Source organism: Bufo gargarizans, chromosome 2 (assembly GCF_014858855.1).
Source record: "Bufo gargarizans isolate SCDJY-AF-19 chromosome 2, ASM1485885v1, whole genome shotgun sequence".
In the NCBI taxonomy this organism is placed as follows: domain Eukaryota; kingdom Metazoa; phylum Chordata; class Amphibia; order Anura; family Bufonidae; genus Bufo; species Bufo gargarizans.
In genome coordinates, this window is record NC_058081.1 from 244237376 (window position 1) to 244262514 (window position 25139).

The 25139-nt window shown below is 41.9% G+C and overlaps 1 protein-coding gene across 3 annotated transcripts in view; it reads right to left on the bottom strand.

The window, feature by feature from the left end:
- Positions 1-25139, bottom strand: part of ATXN7L1 (ataxin 7 like 1) — a 117854-nt gene that overhangs the window by 11655 nt on the left and 81060 nt on the right. For all 3 annotated transcript variants that reach the window (XM_044280179.1, XM_044280178.1, XM_044280180.1), the window contains 4 exons: positions 21018-21237; positions 2586-2842; positions 1539-1621; positions 233-489 (listed from right to left, as the gene is read on the bottom strand). In XM_044280179.1, coding sequence (XP_044136114.1) covers positions 233-489; positions 1539-1621; positions 2586-2842; positions 21018-21237 — 817 coding nt within the window. The remainder of the gene's footprint in view (positions 1-232; positions 490-1538; positions 1622-2585; positions 2843-21017; positions 21238-25139) is intronic.

Consider the following 25139-nt stretch of genomic DNA (forward strand, 5'->3'; position numbering starts at 1 on the left):
GCATAGCGCTGCCGAGAAAAGACCGCTCAGATGCCATTTTTGCAGATCACAGACAATATGTCTGGGTGCCTGCTGTGTAAAACAGCAGGCACCCAAAGGCTATTGGACCCACTAAGCATCTGAACAGGCGCCATCTTTGAAGTCCCGGAATAATAAGCAGACATTCACTGTCGAGAGTGGAATTAAATCACACAATGTCAGTAAGGTTTTAAAGGCAATCCCTCTAGCTCACCTAGGTAGGAGAGAATTAGGAGGTCGGGCTTTTGCAGGTGATGTCACTTTTGGTTCCAAAGCAGAGCTAGCAGACAACCCCGATGACTGTTCTTGCGTTGGTGCAGGCTGGTTTTGATGCGTTTCTCGTACAGTCTGTGGATGATCTTTGTCTTTTAATACCTCTTTATCCCTTGATCGAGCCTTGTGTTCAGCTAACAGAATGTCAAATGGTTTCTTACGACCTGGAACTGCTCGTCTGTGGTTAAGTGTGTGTGTCTAATAATCAACGAGAAATGCAGATAGATAGTGTGCCAGTTACATTACTACTACTCACTACTGAAGAGCGGCAATCTGTTTTAAGGTTAAAATCATCTATTAGCTAGCCTCTTAACATCAGCATATCATAATAACAGTTGTCAAACCAATCAAGTCACAAAAAGGGTAAAAGACTCTTAAAAAGTACAAGTTGTGTGAGAACATTTAGGAACAGAAAACAGTTCTGAAAACATTTATGCATTTTTTTTGTTGTAAATAACTTAAAATGATACTGCTTAAAGAGGTTATCCAATACTATTAACTGCCCCCCATATGCCGGGGCCCCTCACAGGGAATATACTAATCCCGCTCCGCTCCTGGTCCCCACACCGCCGCTGCTGCTGCTTCTCCTCCCTGTGTGCGGATTAAATCACCCGATGTCGGGGGGAGCAGCCAATGGCAGGCGGGGACGGTGTATGCTGTGCAGTAGATAGCGTCACCTGTTATGCTAGGGAGCCTTGTCCCCCCCCCCCACACACACACATCACTGGATGTTTTCATCGGCGCACGGGGAGAAGCGGCAGCGGCGGTGCAGGGACCAGGAACAGGGTAAGTATATTCCCTGTGAGGGGCCTGGCAGTTTATAGTATTGGATAACCCCTTTAATATAGTTCACGAACATACATTTGCACAAAGTATGCTTTTTGTGTATTAGGTGCCACAATTATCTACTGCACTGCATACACCACAATACTTCTTGACCCCACTGGTCATCAAAATCTGATTTCCAAATAAACCTTTCAATACATCTTGAGCGTTAGAGGAAATCCATGCAAACAATTAAAGATCATACAACCACCATGCAGATGTTGCTCTTGGTTGGATTCAAACCCAGAATTTCAGAAGCTGCTGTGCACCACAACGTCCAGCTCCACACCCTGCATATCTGCTTGTGCTTGGGTACTGCGGCTCTGCTCCCATTCAGAAATGCAGTCAGCAATCAATATGTGAACATGCTCTGAAATGTGATCTGTGCACAAATGGTTTATGTAGACGGTTATAAAAACTACCTTGCATGTGAGAGATCTTGTACACGGCTTCTTTGTCTCAGGATCCTGTACTCCACAGTGCTTATTTGGATCAAATTCTCTCTCTGACAAAAGACAAATTCAGCGCTTACACTGCTGATCCAAACCAGATGAAAAAAGGGTTATGCAGCTGTACTACATCTGTATTGCATTTTGTATTGTAATGATTGGATGTAATGGGTGTCTTAAAGGATGTGTCCCAAAACTCAATATGCCATTTGTAACATTGTCCAGTGTCTAAACATTGCCATTGCAAACATGTTATGGAGCCTCCGAGAGTCCTCTTAACTGCCCCTCAGACTGTCCACTTTTTGTGTCCAGTACAGGTGGTCAAACATGCTCGGTCCCACCACACAGATCCTTTGTATTCGTGTGACAAATGAATTTCTACTATTGTACAGGCAGTCAATAAAAATCAGTACACTAGAAGCAGCTTCTTCTTTTCAGCACTGGATACATTAGGTGGACGTTTGGACAGGGAGTCAGAAGAACACCAGAGGGCACCATAACAAGTATTTATCAGTGATAGCTAGGCACAGGAAAATAGATCTTTTAAATAGTTCCATTTTAATCATAGGATACCCCTTTAACACAGGAATGATAGTAACATTGTAAAAATAAAGCTATAGGGTTTGTCAAATTGAAATAGTTGTCCCTCAACCTTCCAATGTATTCCCTATGCCCATACCCTTCATTTGAACATGACACTAATAACTATTCTCTATAAGCATTCATTGAGGAATGCTTTTGAATAAATATACTAAAACATATGGTATTCAATATTACCGAGTGTGAAGTATGCCCTATAAATATTTCTACAGAGATAACTTGCTTTTGTGAATATTTTTACAGTCTTCAACTGGAATAGTAAAGTGTAATAATGACCACACTGTAGAATTTGAAACTGAAAAGACATCTTGGGAAATGTAGGCTTATTTTGGTCTATCTACCAGAATGTATCAGGCAACGTTTTAATGAACCACTGTCTTCTCCCTTGACTTACTAACCGGATATGATTGCTGAACTCACCACAGATTCTTTTGTAAGGCTTGTTGCTGCTTTTGGTACCATTTTGATGCTTTTTGTCTAAAGATGATATTCCTTTCCCATTGAGGATCTTTTCTGGTGAAGGGGGTACAGGCTTCGTTACCACAGACTGTTTTGCTAGGGAGGTTGCCGAAGATGCCGCTGAAGAGGAGTTAGTGGCTGAATTCATTTTAACATTGGCACCATCTGCTTTCACAAGATTTGGGATTTTCTCGAGGCTCACTACAGGAACAGGACCGCTGGAAAACAAAATCTCTCATAGGTCAGGATCTAATATTTCACATCTACAAACCTAAATACCTGTTTCATTGGGAAACTATTTACCTTCACTCCAGAATTCTGGCTTAAAAAAGTTACAAAATTACTTGCATAAACATTTTGCGACTTTTTACACCACTCACTCCAGTTTTGAAACATGGGTGGGAAAGTGGGCCTGGTTAGCTATGTTAATGAGTTCCCCTCCAGATTTATCACAAATACTCTGAAATGGCACAAAAAAAGTCAATCTCACTCCAGGAGGAGGATGCAGTAGGACAACTGGAAGATGTTTTCTAGACAAAAGTGTTAGGTTTAAAAGGGTTATCCGGGTTCAGAGCCGGTGACGTCACTGAACACACTGCCGGGCGGAAGCTTCCGCCCGGCAGTGTGTTATTGTAAACAAAAGAGCCCTTGCCCTGCGCGATCTAGAGATGCTCCGATTGCTAACATCAGGGGTGCTGCCTGGGTGAAATCACGGGTATGTCCGTGTTCAGCTCTGAACCCGGACAACCCCTTTAAGGATAAGACAAATTTATCAAACAACATTTGACATTAGATAAATGTGGCATAAAGTACGCCAACACAGACTCAAGCAAAACGGACTTCAAATATTCCCTTCATGATCAAATCCCCCCAATATGTCAGTATACATGTTTCCATGTAGAGGTAACTGGGTAATACACTTGTGGTGTAGTAGGAAGTATAGAAATGAAAAGACAGTTGAAGCCAATAACAGCTAACAGCATATCCACCAAAGGCAGGTGCTTCTGCAACCTCAAGATGCAAACCACAGAGTGAACTGGCAAATTCAATAAAGAAACACTGGCGAGTGACAAGAAATTCCCACTAAAGAAATATGCAGAATATGCTCAGACACAGATTTCATAATATTTCACTACACACATATAACACGGCATATAAATGTTATAGAAACTGAAAAATATTGACAAAATGCACCAAATTAAAACATGCCTCAGTATACCTTCATATTTTATATGACAACCCATTGAGTGCATTTATTAAGCTACTTACGCAGCTATTATGCTGTAAAAAAAGTCGCAAATTATGTTGCACACCACATTTGCCCCATAATTTGTGACTTGAGCTTTTTCGAAGTGTTGCGAACAGGTGGTGGGCTTGGCACGTCCTGCTGGATTTACTACAACTTACAACAGAAACTTACGGTAGATTATAGCTCAAGTCTATGCCAGCCTCTGGCTGGCATAGACTTGAGTCTCTGGCGCACAGACGGCCATTTGCACAAGAGGCATTTGCATTTATTACAGTGCAGGGGGATCGAGACTGATATAAGGGAACGCCAGTCTTGATAAATTTCCTCCACTGTGCTCTTAAAGGGAACCTGTCATTTTGGACATTCAGGAGTCGAATAAAATGGATATATAGTTTTATGGGAAAGGATTCATTTAAATATCTGCTCTTTCCAGGCTTAGGAGTCCAGTGGGAGGTCCTACTAAGTATGCACAGTGCATAACTGCTCTATAACATGATGTCTGCAGATCTGACGCCATGTTCAATGAGACACGTTATCTTTAACCCTTTCTCTGCCAAGGACATATAAGTCCTCGCTGAGTGGCAATTTAGTAGTCGACGTATCTCATATGACCTCGCTGCTGATGGCTAAATCTGAGGCTGTGTAGCAGCTAGAGATGTGAGCCTGGTATTCTTGTAAAAGGTAGCCACCATACATCCTGAGACACGCATTAGAAATTGGTCTCAGTGAGAGCTGCATACACCTGGCCATATCTCTGGTGGTAAGGTAATTGGTCTTGCATTAAAGAAGAAGAAGAAGAAGAGAGAAATAGATCCTCCTCTATCCATGTAAAAAAATGTATGACCCTGGGGAGGGGGGCATGTAAAATAGACCTCTATGCATGTTATCAATTAAATACTTGATTTCTGATTGTTACATATGTTTACCAAAAAGGAGTAGGATGTTGAGTGCTTGCTCCTCTAATCACCCGTGTGCCTCATTAAGCCATTTATAGACTCCATGACCCAGACACTTAACTGCATCCAGGGAGGAGAGCTTACCTTTCCATCCTGCCAGCAGCTGCGTTCCTTTGCCGTGTCTGATCCCACCAGTGGCTTCAGTCCGCTGGCGGGTTCAGACATAGCAGAGGAGCGCAGCTGCTGGCAGGATGGAAATGTAAGTATTCCCTCCTACCTGTACAGTGCTCTCTCCCTTATGCAGAAGTTCCACTGTCACCAATAATGAGAAAAACATGAGTCAAAGAGACCTCAGTGTCATACACCAACTTTCAGGGCAACTGGAAAACTTGGGATTTGGGCTGAATCAATTTGGACACGAAACAAACCTTTTGACCGATTTGTTCAAAGTTTGCCAATTCCATAGTCCCCAGTTTAAAATGGGGTACCCTAGGGTTCAGTACTGGTTCCCCTATTATTTAAATTATTAATCCCTTCCTGATGCAGCGACTTTCCATTTTTGCGTTTTCCGCTCCCTGTCTTCCCAGAGCCATAACTTTTTTACTTTTCCATTCACATAGCCGTATGAGGACTTGTTTTTTGTGGAACAAACTGCATCTTCTAATGTCACCGTTTAATATTGCATGGAATGTAGTGGAAAGCTAGAAAAAAAAATCTAAATGGGGTGGAATTGGAACACAATTCCGCCACAGTTTTATGGGTTTTGTTTTTACGGCGTTCACTATGCGGTAAACTGACTTGTGGTCTTCATTCTCTAGGTCAGTACAATTACGGCAATACCGCGTATGTATAGTTTTTCTTGTATTTTAATGTTATGTCTACAGAGATGTGTGGGGGCTAATTTTTTACAGGGCGATTTGTAGTTTTTGGTAATACCATTATTGATCACTTTCTATTAGATTTTTTTGGAAGATAAAGTGATGAAAAAAAATGGCAGATCGCCCATTTATATTTTATTTTCAGTTATGCCATTCATCATACGGGATAATATTTTTTTAATATTTTAATAGTATGGGGTTTTTCACACATGGCGATGTCCATTCTGATTTTTTTAATGAAGTATTTTTATTTTGGGGAAGGGGGGTGATTTTAAGTTTTTTATTTTTAGGTCCTGAAGTGGACCACTACATGCAATCAACAGAAATAATGAGCCTGGAAGCCTACTACAGGCTGAGGCTCATTACTTCCACCCGGGGGGAGGAGTTCCTGCCAGCGAGGTGTGCGCTTTTGGGTTTTCGGCCTCTCAGATACCGTGGTCCCATTTGACCACGGCATCTAGGGGTTAAATGTCCACAGGTGTCTACTGTATGAAACAGCAGGCACCCGGTAGCTATGGCGATGGCTCCGCTCCAGAGCAGGAGCCATCTTTAAAGACCCGACATACATGTACGGCAGATGTCGGGAAGGGGTTACTGATATAGAGGATGGCATTAATAGTACTATTTCTATTTTTGCAAATGACACCAAGCCTCGTGCTCTACGTCCTACGCAGTCAGGACACAGTGCAAAGTGGGGCCTGGAAGAAGACATGGGGTTGATGAGTACAGCCAGCGCTAGTGGTGCTACAGTCACTGCTCCCTGTGCTTCCTGCCTACTAATGAACACTTCTGTAATGGAAGCATTAATTTTATAAGACATGCTGCCATTTTTCCCCCATTTTTGGGCGGAAAAAGTGCATCTTATATAACTAAAAATACAGTAAATTAAGAAAAACTCAAAGCTACAAATATCCCCTTTTTTTTCCCCCCATTGAAAATAAAATCCCTTAGACATTGTCACATTCGTAACAACCTGCTCTAACCAATTATCATGTAATTTATCCCATGTGGTGAATGCTCGGAAGAAGGCCAGGGAGAGGCGAGTACAGCCGGCTCTACCAACGCTATAGTCACTGCTCCCCACACCTCCTGCATACTAATGAACATTAGTCTATGCCAGTGGTGCCCAACCATTTTTTGTCTGAGGGCCGCACTAGACATGGTATAAATTTTGCGGGCCAGAACCAGGTAGCTTTGCCAGAAAGAAATGCAAACACTGTGAGAGGGCACGTCTGAGCATTACTACTGTGAAGGGGTAAGTATCTGGGCATTTTTTCTGTGAAGGGGCACATCTGTGCATTTTTACCATGAAGGGGGCACGTGTGAGCATTACTGCTGTGAAGAGGACACATATCTGGCCATTATTAATGTGAGGGGGCACATGTGAGCATTACTACTCTGAAGAAGACACATATCTGGGCTTTACGACAGTGAAGGGGTCACAAGTGAGCATTATTACTGTGAAGGGGGCACATGTGAGAATTACTACCGTGAAGGGGGCACATAGCTGCACATAGCAAGACTAAGGAGTGGAATGCAGGAACCTCTCTCCACAAATGCCTTTGGGTGCAGCATTATGGGTTCTCTCTCCCTCATTAATATTGCTAAGTTGGTGAGGAGCGCTTCCTGAGGAGCAATCCAGACGGCCCACACGGGCACCAGACTTAGTAAAAGAAAAAGGCTTAGGTCCAATCACTTCCCACATATCTGAGCATTACGACTGAAGGACGCACAATTCTGGGGGCACATGTGAGCATGAAAAAGTGGGTCTTATAAAGTGAAAAATATGTTAAGTTAAAAACATACACCTTTTTTATTTTTAGTGGAAAAAATAGCAAAAATAAAATACCCTCCGCATATCTGGTATTGCTGCATTTGTAAAAACCTGCTCTACATAATTATTATGTAAATCATCTCATGCTGTAAACACACAAAACATTTTTTTTGCCAAAGTTGCCGTTTTTTGCTTGTTTGCCACCAAAAAAACAGAATAAAAAGCTATTAAAAGTGTTCTGTACCCCAAATTGATATCAGTTAAAACTACAAGTTGTAATCGTACTGACCCAGAAGTTATAATGATAATCATACATAAAAATGAATGTTGCAAAACTGAATAGTCAGGTTAAGAATACAATATTAATCATCAAAACAAGCCATGGTTTACATACGAGCCATTTTAGGCTTTTCTGTTACTTATGTGAAAAAAATTGCTTGATTCAGCTTTCCCCAAATTGAAAGGAATGGGGACGTATAATCTACCTTGCCGCTTGGCAGTTCCAATGTATACTGTAAAGAGAGATCTGAGCAGCCACCTAGCGGCTTATTCTCTGTTGCCTGTAATGTGATCAGGTACAGTAGGAAGTGCCAAACCCCTTCATCATAAATTAGGCTTACATGTTACCAGGCAATTCCACAACAAATACACAGCACAGATCAGAAGGCAGGCCACCGAAAGGAAGAGACAAGACTCCACTGGGAACTGTACCCTAGTACAATATGTTAACGGCAATTTAGTATGTTTGTTTTTTATAGAAAGTCAGATATACTAATCTCAAAACAAGCCCCAAAACTCTGAACTAAAACACTTATATTTCCTCTTATTTGTACATATGGATACATTTCTTAGATACTTATCTTAATAAATAATATAATCTGTACAAACCAAGTGCTGATGAAGTTTATTGCCGGAAACCTCAAGGCTGGGTTGACATTTAGGCTACATTCACACAAAAGTATCCATTTGCAGCCCACAAATCGCCGATCCGCAAAATACAGATGTGGTCCACGAGCATCCTGCACTTTTCACGAGCCCCATTGTAAAAATGCCTTTTCATGTCCGCAAAGTGGAGAAGAATAGGGCTTACTCTATTTTTTGCGACACAGCCGCATGGATGTGCACAGTATATAGATGACATCTGTGTGCTGGCCGCATTTTTGGTAGCCCCATAGGAATTAATGGCTCCACGTGCGATCCGCAAAAAATGTGGATCAGATGGAAATTGCATTCGTGTGAATTTAGCCTTAAGTTGAGCCGCAAGTCACTGGGCTATGTACCGTTTTGCAGTCACCACTGTGGCTAGTCATTGGCTGAAGCAGCAGCACACTATCTATTCCAGAGGATGACAACTGGTGAGTGGAGTGCAGAGATTTCAGAGGTGGACCAATGGAGGCGGAACTGAGAGGCTGGTAAGTTTGCTTCCTTCCACAGAGCCTGTGCTGTGACGGTGACCAACAAATAGTTAAAAAGTTGGCCAACCCCTTTAAGGTAATCTTTGGGAAGGGGGGAACAAATAAAAACTATTTAAAACTAATATGGCAGTTGCAATTTTGACAAAACATGCTGGCTTCAAAATTATCTCTATGCCATGTGGACATGGGAAGTAACCAAAAAACTAGGGGTGCAGCTATTAGGGGTTCCACATAGAAAGGCACCAGAATTATCGATGACACATGGTAGGTGGGGCCGTATTACTGAATTTGCATTATTGAATTGCATGATTCAAAATATGCCTCTGCAACAAACCCTAGAAAACTCAGAAGGTGTTGCAAACTGTTATGGATAAGGTCTTGTTCACAGGAAAGTTGTGTTTTCCATATTTTTTTTCTGCCACAGCTGCCACAGGAAAATAAAATGAAAAATAAAAATCGGCTCCATTAAATGGTTGGAATGAATGACCGATCAGACAAACGGAACATATTCCATTGCTATCATTAATTGATTTCAATGTTAAAGGGAACCTGTCACCAGTTTTATGGTGTCCTAACTAGGGGCAACATAAATAAGTGACTGGTTCTCTTAGCAAAATGCTGGTTCACTTCCTTTAATTGACCCAGTCAATCTGCCAACATCTTGTATTGAAAAGCTCCAGCTGAAAATGATGAGTCCTGAATATTCATGAGCTCCTGACTCTCCCCGCCCCCCTGCTGCTGATTGACAGTTATTTTCCATATGAATCAGCAGCAGGTGGGCAGGGGAGTGGCTATAGCTCCGAATTAAATAAACGCTGGACTCAAATCAGCTCATTAGATGCGGCATCTTTGTGTGTATATTATGAGGTAGCCATCTGTCACAGCAGTAAGTGAATACATCTAAGACACTTTTAGTAGTTAATGATTGTATATAATTAGATTATAATCAAATATCCACATGACAGGTTCCCTTTAAAAAAAAAAAAAAAAAAATGATACTTAAAATAACCAGTTGAAGCAAATAAGGATAAAAAAAAAAATCAGGTTTGTTTTAAAGTTTATCTGCCCATCTGATGGAAAACACAATGCTGTTATGAACAAGTCCTAAGCTGGTAAAGACAGACTGCTGCTTAAAGGGGTTATCCGGTAAAATATATTGATGTATCCTCAGGCGAGGTCATCGGTATCTGATCAGTGGTCTTTCTCAAGCATATATACGGATGATATGTCATCATTACATTTACACTGTGTGCTGTCCACATCCATGTGTCCATTGCAGAAATGAGATAGAACATGTCCTATTCTTGTCCATTATGTGGACAAGAATTGGCATTTTTAATATAGGGTGAGACATGTGAATGACAAAATGCAGAACGCACAAGGGTGGTATCCATGATTTGCGGACTGCAAAATAGAACATAAAAAAACACTGATTAATAAGAAAAAAAAGATAAAAAACTCATAACTACAAAGTCCAAAATGCAAGTGCAAAACTCTGGAATGAAATAGAAAAAAAAAAAAATAGAATGCTTTCCAACAAAATCCCATGCTACATTTGGTGCAAACCCAGCACTGCACACCACACTATACCCACCATAAAACATGGCGGTGAACAGTATCATGCTTTGGGGATGCTTTTCTACCGCTGGCCCTGTAAGGTAAAATAAATAAATAAATGCTACAAAATAAAAGCAAATCCTGGAAGAAAACCTGCCGCAGTCTTAGGGTACTTTCACACTAGCGTTTTTGTTTTCCGGTATAGAGTTCCGTCACAGGGGTTCTATACCGGAAAAAAACTGATCAGTTTTATCCTAATGCATTTTACGTTCAGTCCCTTTTATGTTTTTTGGACGGAGAAAATACCGGAACATGCTGCAGTTTTATCTCCGGACAAAAATACTGAACACTTGCCGGAATGCCGGATCTGGCATTAATTTACATTAATGTGCAGACCTTTAAAAATGTAAAAAAATAAAATAAATTAATACTGGATCAGTTTTTCCGAATGACACCGGAGAGACGGATCCGGTATTGCAATACATTTGTCACACAAATCCGCATCCGGATCCGTCTGACAAATGCCATCAGTTTGCGTCCGGCGACAGAAATGCCTGCCGGAATCCTCTGCCACAAGTGTGAAAGGAAAGCAAAATTGATATTTCATCAAAGTGATGACCCCTATCAGGGCTGGCCTTAGGGGTGTAAGACCTGTGTGGCCGGACAGGGCGCATCACCCTTTACTCCTGAAGGAGGCACCAGACAGTCTCCTCTCTTGGACACCTAGTCACCAGGTCAATTCACCTGGTTTTCAGGCACGCCTACACTGGTTTCTGCGTCCACAGGAAGCAGATATAATTGGCCATCCACCTCAGCGCTGACAGAACAAGGGGACCATTGGTTCCCTGCCCTGCCATTCGGAGCTTTGTTTTGATGCGGTGGGAGCGATGGGTTCATCATGCCACCTGCAACATTCCGTAGATGCCAGGCTGGTCTGAAGAGGCCATAACTGCATTGCTGGATAACTGAGTTCACTGTATACTGGAGCATAGAGCAGGGGGGCACAGAGCATGTAACATTATACATGGGGTCATAAGACATGCCCATCTCTCCAGTGCCATACATGTATGGTGCTGGTAGTGAAAGGGTTAAATTAATACATTACAAGTTTTACTGAATCTTTTCCCATAAACTGTGTAGATCAATCTTCTCAGCTCTTCCTGGTCTATATAACATGCTGCCTGCAGATTACACTGCATTTCGTGGTGACAGGTTCCCTTTAATTAATGTCAAAACGGCAAAAATTGTCTTGGCTACCAGAGATGCAAAATCTCCAAACACCCCTGTCAACAAAGGCTATAGACACCTTTGGAGGAATTTTTTTTATTTTTTATTACTGGATTCTACTCATTCTGCGCTAAAAATCCCTTTTTCACTAGGTCTTTATTAAAGATTTTCAACAGTTTTGCATGTACAGCTTTCACTTTCCATGAATTTGCAGACAAGTAGGCTCTCTGTCAGAGAACTGCTCTGAAGGCTCAGATCTTTTCAGTTTGATAACAAATTACCGCAAATGAATGTTTATGAGCTGTCAGGAGGTCAGAGACTATAGAGCAAGCAAGCAGAACAGTTCGACGACAGAGTCGCTGTGAATCAGAGAACCTGCTAGTCTTCAAATACGCAGAAAGTGAAAGCTGTACAAGGAAAACTGTTTCAATAAAGAACAACTGAAGACATGCAATAATAATCATAAAAAAATTGGTCCCAAAGGTGTTCATTATATTTAAAGCGTTATTCCCATCTGTCATAACCACATGAGAACAGAGCTCTGTCTTGCTGCCTCTGAGAAAGGAGAGGTGGCTGCTCATGCGCAGCTTCATCCCTTCCCTTATTTGGGAGTTCCAAAACCAGCTTAAGCATGCTTTCTCAGCTATTTTTCGGAACTCCCAGAGAAGTGAATGGAGAATCACCCGTGTGTGCCCATTTCTCCATTTAGAGTACCCAAAAGATGGGGCCCATTCTCAAGATAGATGCGGGTCTCAAAGGTGGTATGCACACCTACTGGATATGTATGGCATATCCTGGAGATATGCCTAAATGCCCATAAGGGAATACCCCTTTAAAGTCTTTTCTATGTTGATCAGTATAAGATTCAATGAAAAAGTCTAAGGAAGTGAAGACTTTTTATATGCGTTGTATAAGGGTACTTTCACACTAGCGTTATTCTTTTCTGCCATAAAGTTCCGTCCTAGGGGCTCGATACCGGAAAAGAACTGATCAGTTTTATCCTAATGCATTCTGAATGGAGAGCAATCTGTTCAGTATGCATCAGGATGCATCAGTTCAGTCTTTTTACCTTTCAGGACGGAGATAATACCGCAGCATGCTGCGGTTTTATCTCCGTCCAAAATTGCAGAACACTTGCTGGAATCCTGATCCGTCTGACAAATGCCATCAGTTTGCATACGTTTTGACACATCCGGCGATGGAACTGCCTGCCGGAATCCTCTGCCGCAAGTGTGAAAGTAAGAGACTACAGCTCATCTCGTAGGTTAGCGGCTGTGTTGTATGGGTCTAAATCTTGCAATACAACAAAACTGTTCTAAATGGTTGACCTTTTTCAGACTACCCTCCTGAAACGTGTTTTATGCTATGTTTAATTTGGAATTAACAGCCTTGCCAAAAGCTCTAGAGGACAATGCCTGTCCAAGATAAATAAATTGGACTTCATCGAGCTCCTGCTTTCTGCAGAATTACAGAAATGTTTAGTCTAGACAGACTTCTTCTCAAGACACAAAGGAACCAATATTTTGGAGAATCTGTGTATTCGATGCATATACTGAAAAGTTCACTCGAATTGCATTTTATTAAAGGGAATCTGTCACCAGCTACCCATAGCTGTGGTTCACCTGACTAAAAAGCTGTTTTACTCTTGTTGATCTCCGCTTCAGAGTTAAGACGCTTTTTGCAATATGCAATTTGTGGCAACAAGGGCATCACCATTGCTCTTTTTACATCCAATCTCCTTTGTTTGGTCGGCCTCTCCCTCAGGGCCAGGCAGGGGCAAAGCAGCGAGAGCGTGGTTGGACACAGAAAGGACCAGAGCTTGGGTGCACAGTGGTCTGATGTACACCATGCAATCTCATAATCACCATGATAAATCATGAACTATAGAACTTTTGTTGTAAAGCTTTCCATATGGCATCCATTAACCTTTGAATCCTTATCATCCAAATCCTGGCAAGACCTTCACTCCAACTCAGCCAGCAAAGCTTTCTTCTTCTAATTTTGCCATAATAAAGGCAGCATTTATTGTACTCTGATCATTTTATGGATAAAGCTGAATTTAGATAGCGAGTAATTATTCATCAAGCAAGTTCCCTTTCTCACACTGAAAGGACGATAAGAAGTCAACTGCAAATAATTTATTGTGCTCTATTCACATGCAGTAGAAAAAGCTGACCACTATTTCTTCTGCCACAAAAAAAAAAAAAAGATCCATGAGAAGGAGCATGTTCTTGAGGATTCTGTATGGAAAAGCTCTATCGAACGGGGCTCGTTTCTCATGCTAATCCGTCAAAACAACTGCTGTACCTTCGTGACAGAAATGCAAGTGTCTGCGTCAGATTTCTCCCACAGATTCTCATTTAAGTACTGTCACGGACGGTGTACAGGAAACAAGACAATGCAACATGCATATATGACTCACTGGATCCAAAGCTAAGGAACCAAGAGGGAGACCCCTGCACAAAACCTGGCACTTTCCCTGGCTGCTCAGCCTATGCAAAAATCCCAGAGGTGGATGGTTGCATATCCACGTACCTCGACTATATAACACCTGAACACCCTACAATAGTGAGGGGACACGACCACCGGCTCCCTACACCAGACACGGAGGGAGTCAGGGTCACCTGGGATCCAGCAAACAGAAAATAACAGATAAATGTACAGCACTTAACTTAGTAGCAGACTGGGAAATAGGATCAGCATGCACACACACTCCAGGAAGAAGTATAAGCCGCCCAGTAATGCATTATGGGGAGGAATTTAAAGGGAAGCAATCAGTCGAACTACATGACAGCTGAGAGAGGCTAACGAGATGAGGAACTGAACAGCACAACAAAGAAAACTCAAGGAGGAGGTTCTGAAAGGCCTCCGTCAGAGCTTCTCAGCTGTCTGGTTGTGACAAGTACATGTCTAGCAAAACTAACACATGTAAACATACAGTGCGGAAAATATGTATTTGATATACTGGTGATTTTGCAAGTTTTCCCACCTACAAAAAATAGAGAGGTCTGTAATTTTTATAGTGGGTACACTTCAACAGTGAGAGACAGAATCGGAAAGGGGGGGGGGGGGATCCAGAAAATCACATTGTATGAATTTTAAATAATTAATTAGCATTTTATGAACTGCCCGCTGGATCCGGCAATATGGACGCAAACTGATGGCATTTGTCAGATGGATCAGGATCCTGAAATGCATTGAAATGCCGGATCCGTCTCCGGAAAAAATGCGGCAATCCAGCAAGTGAATTTTGGACAGAGATAAAACCGCAGCATGCTGCAGTATTATCTCCGTCCTGAAAAGTCAAAAAGACTGAACTGAAGACATCCTGATGCATCCTGAACTGATTGCTCTCCATTCAGAATGCAATAGGGTAAAACTGATCAGTTCTTTTCCGGTATTGAGCCCCTAGGACGGAACTCAATACCAGAAAACAAAAAAGCTAGTGTGAAATTACCATAAGTTTTTCTTTAAGAAGCCCTTCTACTCTGCACTCATTACCTGTATTAATTTCACATGTTTGAACTCGTTACCTGTATAAAAGACACCTGTCCACTCACTCAATCAATAACACTCCAACCTCTCCACCATGGTCAAGACCAAAGAGTTGTCTAAGGACATCAGGGACAAAGTTGTAGATCTGCACAAGGCTGGGATTGGCTACAAGACAATAGGCAAGCAGCTTGGTGAGAAGGCATCGACTGTTGGTGTAATTATTAGAAAATGGAAGAAACACAAGATGACTGTCAATCTTCCTCGGTCTGGGGCTCCACGGAAGATCTCGCCTCGTGCGGTAAGGATGATTCTGAGAAAGATCAGGAATCAGCCCAGAACTACACCGGAGGAACTAATCAATGACCTGAAGAGAGCTGGGACCACAGTCTCAAAGATTACCATTAGTAACACACTACGCCACCATGGATTAAAATACTGCAGGGCACGCAACGTCCACCTGCTCCCGCCAGCACATGTCTAGGCCCGTTTGAAGTTCACCAATGACCATCTGGATGATCCAGAGGAGGCATGGGAGAATGTCATGTGGTGAGATGAGACCAAAATAGAACTTTTTAATATCAACTCCACTCGCTGTGATTGGAGGAAAAAGAAGAATGGGTACAACCCCAAGAACACCATCCCAAACGTGAAACATCATACTTTGAGGGTGCTTTTCTGCAAAGGGGACAGGGCGACTGCACCATATTGGAGAGGATGAATCGTGAGATTTTGGCCAACAACCTCCTTCCCTCAGTAAGAGCATTGACGATGGGTTGTGGCTGGGTCTTCCTGCATGACAATGACCCGAAACATACAACCAAGGCAACAAAGAGTGGCTCCGTAAGAAGCATTTCAAGGTCCTGGAGTGACCTAGCCAGTCTCCAGACCTAAACCTCATCAAAAATCTTTGGAGGGAGCTGGAACTCAATGTAGCCCAGCGACAGCCCCGAAACCTGAAAGATCTGGAGAAGATCTTGATGGAGGAGTGGGCCAAAATAGCTGCTGCAGTGTGTGCAAACTTGGTCAAGAACTACAGGAAACGTCTGAGCTCTGCAATTGCAAACAAAGGTTTCTGTACCAAATATTAAGTTCTGTTTTTCTATTGTATTATCTACTTATTTCGTGCAATAAAATGCTAATTAATTATTTAAAAATCATACCATGTGATTTTCTGGATTTCTTTTTAGATTCTGTCTCTCACAGTTGAAGTGTACCTACAGTACAAATTACACACCTCTCCATTCTTTGTAGGTGGGAAAACTTGCTAAATCGCCAGTGTATCAAATACTTAAGTAAAAGAATTATTAATAAACATTGGCATCATCTTTTGAGAGACAAAACCATTGGATCCGTTTTGACAATTAACCCTCAAATCACTTACACGAAGGCGCCAAATTTAGGCATAAAAGTCGCACCTACTATAAAGAATAAACATATTGGCGCGAAATCCAACTGGTTATCTTTAAGTTGTTTTTAAAAATGTAACAAATGTAAAATTCTGAATTTCCCTAAGAAAACTACAGTAATCCAGTCCACACAAAATACTCACCAACTACAGATTAAAGATCATCTTACATGTGATTCGACAGATGTCATTTATATGTTGCAATGTTCTTGTCGTAAACAATACATAGGCAGAACTAAACGAGTATTTAAGAAAAGGATAGGTGAACACATCGCGAATATAAAAAAAGGATTTGAACAACATCCATTGTCAAAACATTTCAAAGATTATGACAATAAAGATCCTTCCCATTTCTCCTTTGTTGCTTTTTAACGAGTCAGAAAACAATGGAGAGGTGGTAACCATATAGTAAACATGTCCAGAGTAGAATCGAGAAGAATATTTGAATTTGATACCATAATCCCAGCTGGCCTAAATACTTAAATGGAACTAATTAGCTTCCTATGATTTTGGGACGGGTGCCGATCTGGGACAAAACATCGAGGTCCGGCTGTCTACCAGCACCTCGATCTTCCCTCCTAGGTAGGCCCCCGCCCCCTTCATTTCTTCATCTAACTTGTGGTCTCCAAGTTCCATTTCTGGAAAAGGAAAAGAACAAAAAGAGAAAGAAAAAAGTAGAAAATAATAATAATAATAATAAAAATAAAATAAAAGACACTATATATAATAATTAGTCTTGAGAGAACTTGTGTCAAGTTCAGCGTCTAAAGTTCGGGTTCAGGTTATCGAAGTATCCCGTTATGGATTCTAAATTCCGTTATGGTCCGTGGTAGCGGAATCCATAATGGGATACTTCGATAACCCGACGCCGAACTTAAAACACAAGTTTGCTCAACACTAATAATAATAAAAAAGACACTATATATAACATAGCAGTATACAGAAATGAATTTTAGAAGTTAAGACAGGAAGATTTATTAAAAACGCATCAAAATTGCATCAAAACCGCAGGTGCGGTTTTTTCTGCCTTCTGATTTTTTCAGACTTTATTTTACTTTTGGAATAATTTTGATGCATACGTATAAATATATTGACGCCTATAGAAAGATATCATATGATATGTGTTCGAAGTTTTTTAGGATTGTTTATGGTTTATTAATAATCCAGTTTGGGTTTTCCATATGTGACCACCTTCTTCGCATTTCCACCCCCAATTAACCCATTTTCCTTCAAAAAGGACTAAGAAAAAGCAAGCTGCCAACCACTGAGGAAGGAGCCAGAAGCTCCGAAACGTGTTTTGTTTTATAAATGGCAGCACAAGATTCGGAGGATCCAAAGATCAAAGTACAGATCGCTATCCCTTTTATTGGATGATGACCTATCTGAACCTCGCATAACAAACTACAGATCCGCTCCTATTCAAGCTGTACACTCCGTACCCCCACGACCAGTCAAGAATCAGCACCCGATCACGTGGGACGCAGTATTGGCGAACGGACTGTGCCCAGCCGCCGCAAAGCAGAGACTCCTGTAACATAGCGGGCTTCCAAGGAGTGGTAACGTACATACCATTATATTCAAGCGCTCCTATATTTGTTCTGAACTGTCACAATTGCAAATCCTATTTTGTACTCAGCTATACTGAGTCCACTGTAGTAACTTTATACTCAGCTGTATTAAAGCTTGCCACATTAACTTTGTACTGAGTATATTATACCAACTTTGTGCTCAGCTATACGGAATCTGCCACATCAATCTTATATTCAGCTATACTGATCTGCTACATCTTGTATTCAGCTACACCCTGCCCATCATATTCATTTTGTATTCCGCTATACTGGGCCTGGTGGATGAAAAAAGTATTAATCTATTATAGCTCTGTTGTTGAATTATATAATTAACCATCCGCAAAAAAGGACTGCAACGTTGCTGCCGATAAGTTCAAAGTGCTTAAGTGAACTATAGCATCAGTCTGCAACAAATACATCAGTAATTGATGACATATCTCAATTGATTAAACAGCGGAACATTCTTAAACTATTATTATCCGAACTGCTTTTTGTTTGCCTTTTGAAGGTGGAATTTATATTCAATTTTAATACCCTATATTTAATCGAAACTAAATAGGAAATCGTTCTGCTTGATCTTATGATCATAAACGTATGTGTTTTTATTTTATTGCTTTTTATTAATTTTATTGTTATTTTTATGAATCTGCTATATTGATGTGGGTTGTGGTGGTGAACTTGTGAGCCAACATTCAGACACTTTTTTTTGGCTCATTCAGCCAACAATAGCGGACCATCATTACCATAGAGAGCTGGGTGTTCGCTCTTGAATTCAGGATACTACAATGACCCAATGTGTATATATTAGGTAGGATATCCGGACTGACGCTAGTGAGGAATTTGTAACTGTATATTGTGTGTTTTTAGTTTAATAAATGCTGCTCTATTGATATAATTTGGAGGGTTCTGTATGCCTTCAGATAGTGGAGTGCCTACAATCTACATTATGTATCAAATACTTATTTTCCCCACTGTACCCTTGGGCCCCTTGCAGACAAGCGTTCCTCCCGCAGGGAGTCCGCATCACAGCACCCGTCCTGACCTCCCAGCACTGACGGGATTCACATAGCATTATATTGATTTATGATGATATGTAACCCTTACAGTTCTGGAACGTATTGGGTAACACTGGCAGCATTATGCCAGTGTTATCCAATACATCTCAGAACTGTAAGGGTTACATAGCATCATAAATCAATATAATGCTATGTGACCCCCGGCAGTGCAGGAAGGTCAGGCCAGGAGCTGCGGGAGGAACGCTCGTCTGCATGGGGCCTTGCTAGTATCATCATAAAAGGCCACCACAATGAGCATGTCACATCTACCCACATTTGCAACATGGTTTGAGTAAAAGCATGAACTAATTCCTGATAATCGAGATAGGAAAAATGTTTGCCTCCCTCTATAGACAACAATATTGGGGGTCATTTTTTGCACCTGTTTTAGTCTAATAATTAATATATTAGACATTTGCTAATGAAAGTGCGCCTGTTTTGAAAGCATTTGCACCTCGTTTGCCAATTTTCAGTTTTAAACTAATTCAGTTTTTTTTCCCCTCATATTTTTCGGTCAAATTATGTAGGTGCTCTTTTTTATGCATGAATCAGGCACAAAAACATTCTAATTTTTACTCTACTCCAGGGGCGGCTTAGTTCTTTTGTCAGCTTTGTGTGGGGCAGTGCGACAATTTTATTTAAAAAGTCGCACCTTCTGGTAGACGTGCTCCTTTCACAAACATACGCATATGGCTGGGATTTTTACATCTAATATTTGACTTTTTTCACTGCACTTTTGCACCTAATTTGTGAGTTGACCAACGAGTAGTCTAATTGCACATGATCCACCTGCGCCCTGACGAATACAAAGATGTGTCGTCTAATTCACTACCTGCTGTGAAGCTCTTTATAAATACTATGCAAAACAATGACCCGGCTAATCCACTACACCGGTCTAATCGCACTCTAAAAAACAGACTGATAAATGACCCCCAGTGTGGGAATCTGGCTGCCCCAACAACACTGTCTGCAAAGCAGTGCAGTCTGAAGCCACACTGTTAACCACATGTTTATGGCGGGTATAACTTGTGAAACAGCCATTTAATGTTTTAGTAGATACAACATGAAATTTAATAACACGTTGAATTATAGTAGAAACATCTACAAACTTATCAGGCATACACGGTACTAGGAAATGCCGCATAGACTTATTATTATAGTGTTATCTTCAACAATAACCAGTGTTATTGCAATCTACGCATACAGTTTTTTTACGCAAGGTCATCAAAGAGGCCAATGTCAATCCAGTCATGTTCTGCTATACACAAACACTTTATAAGGAATCAACATTGTGATCAGACCTCCTTTCACTGCTTTGGTCACAAAACGGTGACTCTTATATAAGAAGGCTACAAACCAGTGGAATACTGGGATTTATATGTGGTATTTAAAGTGATCCTCCGGCTCAGGAAAAAAGAGAACACTTACCTGGTGACATCCTTTTCCTCTTTTTAGCTGCAGATCTGCCAATTCTCAGGCTCCTTTTAGAAGGCCACACCGCATCTCAGGCTACATGACCCATACTGTGCATTTGGTAGCCCAAGACACTTCCTGCTATCCTTGGATTAGCCAGCACTGCTAATGTGAACAGTGCTAGCCAATCCAACAGCATGGCTGGACAAGTAGAAAGCACCTTGGACCATCAATGTACAGGGAGTATAAAAGGCTGTGTGGCCATCGTGGATGGCAGAAAAGGAACCCAAGAATTGGCATATCTGCAAAAAAAAAAAAAAAAAAGATGGAGGGCACCAGTTAAAAAGTTTGATCCTCAGTAAGATGTGTTTTGTTTTTTTGCTTGAATTGGATAGTCACTTTAAATATACAAAAAATATCTTATAACAGCAACATCTCTCATCTGCATTTCCGTTACATACCATGGTTTGTCTCTTGATACTTTTGAAGAGAACACCGCGTGTTGCTTGTTGTTGGAGGTAAGTAGATTGTCTTTGGGCGCTCTGAATGGCTTTGAGTTACTGTTGACAGGGTTATGGCTGCTGATACAGGTTTTTGCTTTCATTTGTACGAGTGATGCTCTGGTGTTGGAGGGAGAAGCTGGGGATGGGGAAGGTTTGCACATTGAACCGTGTCTTCTTTCTGAAACAGACCAAAACGATGATCAATTAATAAATGACAACACACACTCTGGAGCATTACAGACTCTGCACTATTCACTCTACATGATATTCCACAAGAAGCCAGCCGTTATTCAAATGTGTGTAGGACAATAAAAAGAAAGAAGTTCCAGCACTATAACATAAGTTTGTTGTAATTGCCTTTATTTCCAGTTGTACATTGACACATCCTTTCACTCATGCACCGTTGATGAGTTTCAATCTCGTTCTTAATCGTAACGATTAAGAACGAGATTGTTCTATCGCGTATAGACCTGGCATTTGCTAAATCAGGCGGGACTTGCGTGGGTAAAGGCAGCTAAGTATCTACCTCAGGGTATTTCTAACCATGCCCCACTTCAGATGATCCTTAACCAGCCATTACGCCGTCCACTCACTTGCTGGCGCCCAAATCCTGCTTGGTTGATGGTGCTTCCAGCGAAAAAGAAATGCAGGGAGGAAATAGCGGAGTTTTGGGAAATCAACACAGGCTCCTCCAATCCGTTGACAGAATGGGATACGTGTAAGGCAGTTATGAGGGGATTCCTGCTTGTAGCAATAGCAACACATAGAGCTAAACTAATCTCCACACGTAAAAAGCTTAAGGAGAAATTGGTAATTCTGGAAGAGGCCTACACTACCAACGCCACAGAAGAACATGAGGCAGTATGGCTCTCAGCTTCAGAGGGTGTACACCTTGCATTTGACGGAATACAGGCAAAAACATGTGTTAGCACAAAAACAGTCCAGGGTTACAGGAGAGGCAGAGCCTTGGCATATTTGGCGAAGACAGAGACCCCACAGACAGTGGTAGCAGTGGTCAGGAATGAGATAGGCGAGATGGTTACTACTCCAGAGGCTATATGTGAACAATTTTTTAAATACTATTTACTCCTCTAGAATGTTGAGACCATCGGAGGAATTGGGGGGGGGGGGGTTCCTTGAGGATGCTCCTCTCCCCTCCTTAACTCAGTCAGAGAAACAGGTACTGGATGCCCTCATTACTTCAACGGATATCCAAACAGCCATCCTTTCTATGGCAATGGGGAAGACCCCTGGTCCAGATGGCTTTCCGTTTAAGTGGTATAAATTTCAGTTTGAGGAGGTTAGCTAAAGGCTGAGTAAACTATTTACATATGCATTGGAGCATAGGTCTTTGCCCGTGTCTTTCCACAAAGTTACAATAGTAGTGATTCACAAAGCTGGGAAGCCCCCAGACCAGTGGAGTTCTTATCGACCCATTTCACTGATAAACATGGATGCTAAGATCCTGGCTAAGGTTTTGGCAATCCGGCTATCATCGGTCATGCTATCTATAGTTGGTACTGACCAGTCAGGTTTCATGCCAGGTAAAACCACCAATATAAACTTGAGGCGCCTGTTCACTAACCTCCAGGTTACCCATGACAATGCAGGCAGCAAAGAAATCGCCTCACTAGATAATGAGAAGGTATTCGATTCTGTCGAATGGAGCTTCATGTGGGTAGTGTTAAAGAAAGTGGGGATCCCCCAGAATTTTCTTAAGTGGCTACACTTGCTTTATCTACAGACGAGAGCCCGGGTAAGAGATAATGGGTATTTGTCCAAACCATTCTCACTGGGAAGGGGCACTAGACAGGTGTGTCCACTGTCCCCCCTCTTGTTTGCTTGGGTAATGGAGCCATTATCTGTGCGTATAGCGGGTAGTGCGAGGATACAGGGTTGGGATATTGATGGCCTTTCTGAAAAAAATATCACTATATGCAGGACGACATGTTAATATACTTGGGAGTTGTGGACAAGGCTCTGCTGGAGGTGGTCAACGAGTATGGTTCATACTCAGGGCTAAGGGTTAATTGGGGCAAATCAGTATTATACCTGGTAGATCAGGTTAATGAACAATCTGTGTCCTCCCTCTCGTTACTAAAGATAGCAGATAAATTTACATACCTGGGGGTAGTTTTTATAGGGATGCCTCCCAATTCTTCTCACTTAATGTGACTCCAGTGATGAACAATGTCTCACAAAAGCTTGGGGAAAATCTACCTTTGTCCCTTATAGGAAGAATCAACATTTTCAAAATAAAATGGTTATCCTCCCTAAGCTCCTTTATCTCTATAGGGCAACCCCTGTGGTACTGTCAAAATTCCACTCACTCTTGACCGTCTGCTGACCCCCTTCCTGTGGAATCGGTCGCTACCCTGCATTGCCAGGGAGACTCTTCGGGCCCCCTAGGGGAGGGGTGGTCTGGCTCTCCCAGATATGGATTTATACTACATAGCCACACAATTGAATTATGAGTCCTGGTGGATTAAGGCAGATTCAACCAACCCTGTGGTGGTACTGGAGGCGGTTTTGATAGGGTCTTTCGAGGCAGTGACGAATTTGGTGTATAGGGTGGGCAAATAACCGGTGAAGCACTTTACCTCTCTGATGATGGGAGTGATTAGGGCATGCAATGCATTTGTGGTGGTGACAGGGGATGAGAGACAGAGGGCGATATGGTCGCCTGTTTTACAGTTATGGAGAAACCCTAAACTTCCAGAACTCTCTTCTTTGCCGGACTTTGAATTTTGGCTGCAGAGAAGCATTAAATACCCTCACCCAATTGTACGAAGAGGGAAGTTTTAAGACCTTCTATGCCCTGCAGGCTGAATACAACTTACCACGTACATCCCTCTTTAAGTTCTTCCAATAGAGGCATGCATGCGCATCACAATTCGGAGCAGAGGCCCTCTGCAGCTACAATATGGAGAGGTAGAGAAAATTGGCAGATGCGTAGATCAGAGTAAAATGGTTTCTTCCTTTTACGGGGCACTAATATCCTATCAACCTTCGCTTATATCTAAAGCCTTTGCCAAATGGAAGGGTGATATCACAACCCTATAATTTGCAGCACAAGAGAGAACTGGTTTCTTCATGGAGATCAACAGTGATTTGTGCACGGTATCAGTTGATTCAGGCTAAGTGGATACACAGGGTATATTTGACTCCTGTGCGTCTGGCACGTATGCATAAACTCTAATCAGAAAACTGCACCAGATGTGGTAGTGGCAGAGGGACCCTGATGCACATGATCTGGGAATATCCAGTTATCGCAGATTTCTGGAAAGAAGTGCATGAATATCTTGATTCTAGACTGGGTCTTCCATCAGTTATATCCCCAGAGTTAAGTCTGTTGGGACTTGTTAATGACATCATTCCTACCAAATATACTAAAATACTGTATAGGCTATTAATATTTTACGCTAGGAAGTCCATTCTGCTAAATTGGAAGCCTCCAAAGAGTCCTTCCTTACCTCACTGGATTCAACATATTAATGCAACACTAACTATGTATAAACTGACCTTTGAAGCCAGGTGTATACCGGATAGGTTTGAAAAGATTTGGGGTCTCTGGTTGAGTGCCAGTTCAGTGTCAGAATAGTTCATAGAGATGACTCAGGTGTCTGCAGGTCGCTGCCCGGATGAATGTGTGTGTGAATGCTGGTCAGTCACTGATAAAGATTGTTTTCTACATTTTAGGGATACAGGGTGAAAGTGGAATATACAGATTTAGGCCAAATGCACACGGCCGTGAGCGGTCCGTGGTATCCCGGCCTGGCATCCTGCTGAGAGCAGGAGCGCATGGCGTCATTGGTTGCTATAACGCCGTGCGCTTCATGCCACCGCTGCACTAACAGTAATACACTGGTATGATCTATACGAGTGTATTACTGTACAGCAGCGACATGAAGCGCATGGCGTCATAGCAACCAATGACGCCGTGCGCTCCTGCTCTCAGCAGGATGCCAGGGCCGGGATACCACGGACCGCTCACGTCAGTGTGCATTCGGCCTTACAATAATATAATGCTAAGTAGCTCCCTTCTTTGACTGTCAGTTAATGCTAACTGAATGTAATTGT